Raw genomic sequence first — 5,549 nt, forward strand, 5'->3', positions numbered from 1 at the left:
TTAATCTATGATTTTCATTTGCTTATCGAAACAAAAATTACTAAATATATAATCAAAGCTTTATTCTTTATAAAATTAATCAGCAACCAGTGAAAAACAATCACTATTAAAAGGTACTTTAATGGTGGACCAACAGAAATGAAAATGGTTTTTAAAAAAAATGGCTAAACTTTCCAAAATATGCTTATTTTGAAAAAGTGATTTTTGTCAAAATGCTTTCCATATAAGTACTTTTTGGGGTTCGGTAGGTAAGGAAAAAAGAATCTAAAAGCAATTTATCTATATATAATCTAGACAAATACTATTAGAGGTGATGTTGGGGGTAGGAGTGTGGGGTGTTGCGGATAGGGGCTACGATGGCGGGATGAAGATGAGGTGTATTGGAGGGTAGGGAGAACATAATCAAGAAGATGCAGTAGTTACAAGATATGTCATTGAAGCTTACAGATCTGGCTTCTGTACAAAAACTGACTAAGCCACAGCTAAGAAGCTAGTGAAGTCCAGCAACTGATCTGGACTATTTATTGAGGTCAAACAGGACCAACTAAATAAACTAGCAATAAATTTAGGGGTCGTTTGGTTGGAAACTAGTTATCTCAGGATAACTTATTCTGAGATTAGTTATTCCACCCTCCCACAGGGATAAAATAACACTACGATCCCGGAATAACTAATCCCGGGATTAGTTATACCGCGATTTTATCTCAACCAAACATGGGATAAACTCATCTCAAATATAATCCCAGGATTATTTATCCTTATCCCTCGTACCAAACGAGCCCTCTCTAACCAAATACTCCAAAAATGCAAGCAAGCATCATTCTCCAGATATTCTGGATGGATTTATCAACTCTCCACACACACCAGGACATATATGTTTCCCTTACTGATTGAGGAACGACCCATTTGAGTACAGAAATGCACATAAACATGCTCCCCAAATCAGAGACAACTTCACAATGTAGAAAAATATGGCCAGGATTTGCAGCTTCTTTTTTACAAATATAACACCTGTTGGGTAACTCAATTTTCTTTTTCATCAAATTATTCGAAGGCAAGCCTCATTCAGAACTGTCCAGGTGTAACAAATGACCTTGGGGGACTGTTTACCCCCATTTGAGTCTGTCTGCTGCCAATGGGTTAAGGAAGCCTTGCTGTAGACTAGAGAGGAGGTTTAGCAACTCAGAGAATTCCCAGTCATACAAATCCCTTCTAAGCATGATATTCCAGTTAGTCCCTTCTTTGTAAGTTGCAATGACAGCATCCGGATCCTGGGCTAGATTGAAAATGGTGGGAAATGCTTCCTGCATAATGGAGTTTCCTGTCCACTTGTCCTTCCAAGACCTGATAGTGCCATTCCCTGCTTCAAAATGAATATTCTGAGCAAAAGAGATTCTTTTTAATCAAATAAATGAAAAAGAGCTCATGAACTACCAGAACTAAGATTGTGGACTGTGCTGATAAGGAAAATGCAGAAATCAAGACTATATATAGGGTGTGTTTGGTACAAAGGAAAATGTTTGCCATAAAAAATGTTTTCCTGGAAAATAGGTGATTTTCTTACTTATTTTCTAGTGTTTGGTAAGTAAAACAAAAAATATTATTCCAAGACCATTTAATGTAATTTAGGAAAACACTATGAGGTGGGGTGGCGCGCGGAGTTAAGGTCACTGGGGGTGGGGGGTCAAAGTTGCGGGGGTTAAGGACATTGGAGGGTGGTGAGAAGACAATGAACTTGGAATGCCACTTATGAAACTTGTTTTCCCTACTCTAATTAGAGCAAGTCATTTTCCTTATTTTTAAGGAACTTGTTTCCTAAATGTTTTCTAAAATATTCGCACCAACCAAACACAGAAAAATTAGAAAACCATACCAAATTAGGACAGTCTTTTTACCTAGTCTGTTTTTGATAATTTACTAACCGTAATTAGGACAGTTAGTTATAGTTAGTTATAACTTATTGGTCATGAAGGAGTTAAGCTAAGATATAGACTACCCTGTACTCTCATTTGTAAGCACATTGAATATGAATCTCATTAAAAATATTCTCTCTCTGGAATCTCGATATCTCTCTCATCTTTTTTCTCCCTGTTCTTCAATATTTCTAGGGTTGAAATCTCTGATTAAAAAGAAGTCGAAGTATCAGAAAATCTAATATGTTTAACAAGCCAAGTTCTTTCAATATTTAAGCTCAGTTCCTAAAACAATAATGCCTAACTTAGCTTAAGTCTCAAGTAGAGTAAGCAAACTTCATTTCAACAAAAATGCTTTCGAATTATCTTCTTTTTCTGTTCAGATAAGGTTTAATACATAATGACAAATGAAAAATGAGCAGAAAAAAATGGAAATGCTCATGTTAAATTGGAACAAGTTAAGATTGGTAACCATCTAATGGGGATTCTAATACCTAAGTCCTTCAGCAATCTCAAAGAAGTGAGCAAAATTTTCGTCAGGTGTGCCTACTTTGATGCCATGTCCAAGGTTCAAAAGATGTTTCCCTTTACCAGCTTTCTTGACAGTATCATTTATTCGACATACATTCCTTTGAGCCACAAGGACTCCAGGATCCACATTGCCTTGTACGGCCACATCAGGACCCAGTTGTCTCCTTCCATCAGCCATATCAACTGTCCAATCCAAGCTTACTACATCTACACCAGTCAAGGGTAGTCTGTCAAGCAAGCCGCCAGATCCACTTGAGTAAAGAATCAGTGGGAAATCAGGACGAGTTAGCTTCACCGTATGCACTATCTGTTTTAAATAAGACAGACTAAACTCTTCAAAATCGACTGGGCTTAGCTCAGTGAACCAGAGGGAAAGAGAAAATGAAGCAGCTTTTCATCGTCTTTCTCTAACATCTACAATTCTACAACTGGGATGTTCACACAGGGGTGCCTCCATTTCTAAAATCTTTGTTAATAATAAATTACCTGTAACAGGAGTGTGAAGACAGCTTAAACAGTGAAGGAATTATGCCAGCTTGCATCAAGTTCTTTGCGCTCCAGCTTCTTTTTTCCACCAATTAAGGGAGAAAAAAACACCTGTGAATTAGTCTGATTTACTACGGAGTAATATATTTCCCCTCACTCTTCACCACCGTTTCTACTTAAAAACATCAGGACTAGTTCTCATTTTGGTCTTACAAATTACAGTAAATCATAGTGTTGAATCAATCTTTCTGAGCTTCAAATCAACTGGAAGCTCAGAAACTAATTTACCGTATGTTGTCAATCTCTGTACGTCTTTGTCGGTACAGGTGATGAGCCCGTGTTTCATCGCCCCTATCCAAGTGGCTTGCGATCAATTTTTTATAAACATGAATGCCCGGTTTCAAGGATTGACCAATCATTAAAGATAGAAACTCGTCCGCTTCTTTCAATCTTCCACGTTGACACAAAGCAATAATTAATGAATCAAAAATCGAAGCATTCGGAGAGATCGACCTAAATTGCATTTCGTAGTAAAGCTTAAGTGCTCCCTCAACATCACCTACGTTGGCATAGCCAGCAATGAGGTAAGCATACATGCTTTGATCCGGAACGAAACCCTTATCCATCAGTTTAGTCAATAGTTGATCAGCACACTTGGCATTTCCATTTTCACAAAGCTTGGCAACAAGTTTGTTAAACGATAAACAACTAGGAACGAAACCATATGCTATCATTTTATCACAAAATTTCAAGCTTTCTTCTAATCTTCCCACTTCCGAACAAACCTTAATCAAATGATTGAACGTTTCATCAAATGGTTTCATATTCAAACACTCCATTTCATCCATCAGCTTAATTGCTTCATCTATTCGCTCTTCCTCACAATATGCACCAATAAACGAATCGTACACTAGCGCATTCCCTTCAAAACCCCGCCTAACCATTTCATCGTAAACTCCCCAAGCGGACTCCAAATCTCTCGTCTTCACCTTTGCAAGAACGACCAAAGAACAAGAAATCGTATCGAGTATCATATTCTTTTGCAACATTCTCTTCATCAACCTCAACCCGTCTTCGATTCTATCTTCCTCAATCATCCCATAAATCAAACACGTATTCACAACAACCCCGGGTTGTTGACATCTTTTTCCATGACTTTTTTCGACAACATCCAAAAATCTCTGCAACCTCCCTTCTTTACACAATGCACTAATCATAATTCTAGTTGTCATTTCGTTCGGGTATATCCTTTTCTCAATCATATACTCATATATACCCCAAACCATACAAGTCTTTTCGGACTTTTGCACTACATGTAGCAAAGTATTATAACTAATGACACTTAACATAAATCCATTTTCATCCAACAATTTACAAACATCCAAACTCTTATCTATCAATCTCAACTTAGCACAACTTTGCACAAACAAATCAAACACAAACGGACACGAATCGACTAACTTATAACTCCCAATTAAAGAATCAAGAACAACAAATAATGTCTCATTTCTCAAAGCAGATTCAATCAATGCATTAGCATGTCTAACAAGCTTAGATTTTGCAAGAATATGAATTATAACACAATAAATAAAAACCCCATGTCGAGTATTCGAATTTTTAGCTGACCAATGAAAGAAATTGAGGGCATTTTTAGCATCAATTGGTTCTTTGAGATGTAAGAGTATTTCTTGAATAATTGAGGGAGTGAAGTGAAAAGACTGGAACTTTTTGGTTAAAGATTCCCAATTTTCACCTTTGCGTAAGGAATTGCAGATAGAAGTGATGATGGGGTTGTTGATATTGGTGGGAACTTGGAGTGAATGTGTTGAATATGAATTTTTGTGGGGTTGAATGAAGAAATGGGAAGTTTTGGGGGTAGTGAAGTGTAAAGATTGGAACTTTTCTGTTAAAGATTCCCAATTTTCACCTTTGTGTAGGGAATTGCATATATTGGTGATGAGGGGGTTGTTGGTATTGAGGGAATTTTGGAGAGTTTGGAGTGAATGTGTTGAATAACGTGTAGTTTTGTGGGGTTGAATGAAGAGATGGGAAGTTTTGGTGAGTAAATTGGAAGATAAAGGGGGAATTAAACGAGGTAGCTTTGTGTTCATGGTTGATTGAGGCGGCGGTGCAGGGTGGCGGTGGGGACTTAGGGAGTTGGAAAGAAAGAGCTTCATTTTGCTCCTTTGGGGCGTGGGGTGGGGTAAATTATCTGGGTACTGTTACTAATTCAGTCACTTTTTTGTCGAATTCAACTTTACCAAACGATGAATCACTATACAAGGCAATTCTTCTTACCTTAGTGTAATCCAGTATTCCATGTGGCCCAAACCCAGTCTCCCCTCCTTGATGGTCCTACATAATTATCCCTCGGATTAAAAAGAGAAAATTTACTGCCCATAACTATCTCTAAGACTTATTTATTAGTAATAGCTATTTTAAAAAAGAAATTATAGTTAATAGCTTAATTATTTATCAAACTACCATCTATAACTTATTTTTATAACTGCAGTGTATTTCCATCTCTCCCACTTACCCACAATTTTTTTTTTTCAAATATTTTTCTCTCACCTATCAAATCTATTTTCTCTCTCACCTCTCTTTCTCTCTCCGTTCCAT

The 5,549-nt window shown here is 37.1% G+C and overlaps 1 protein-coding gene across 7 annotated transcripts; it reads right to left on the minus strand.

Annotated features, from left to right (window-relative positions):
• Nucleotides 1–378: 378 nt before the first annotated feature.
• LOC132640554 (uroporphyrinogen decarboxylase, chloroplastic-like) lies at nucleotides 379–5,169 on the minus strand. Of its 7 annotated transcripts, none has more exons than XR_009582279.1 (3): nucleotides 2,931–5,169; nucleotides 2,408–2,651; nucleotides 379–1,360 (listed from the first exon to the last, which is right to left on the minus strand). XR_009582279.1 is itself a non-coding variant. In XM_060357171.1 (3 exons), the coding sequence occupies exons 1-3, from the start codon at nucleotides 2,984–2,986 to the stop codon at nucleotides 1,107–1,109; spliced, it is 429 nt and encodes a 142-aa protein (XP_060213154.1). In that variant the 5' UTR covers nucleotides 2,987–3,218; the 3' UTR covers nucleotides 379–1,106. The 7 variants fall into 7 exon arrangements, 2 of the variants coding, with proteins under 2 accessions (XP_060213154.1, XP_060213153.1); XR_009582278.1 differs by having other exon boundaries at nucleotides 2,408–2,695; XR_009582277.1 differs by having other exon boundaries at nucleotides 2,408–2,751.
• Nucleotides 5,170–5,549: the final 380 nt, after the last annotated feature.

The sequence above is a fragment of the Lycium barbarum genome, chromosome 5 (genome assembly GCF_019175385.1).
Source record: "Lycium barbarum isolate Lr01 chromosome 5, ASM1917538v2, whole genome shotgun sequence".
Classification (NCBI taxonomy): Eukaryota; Viridiplantae; Streptophyta; class Magnoliopsida; order Solanales; family Solanaceae; genus Lycium; species Lycium barbarum.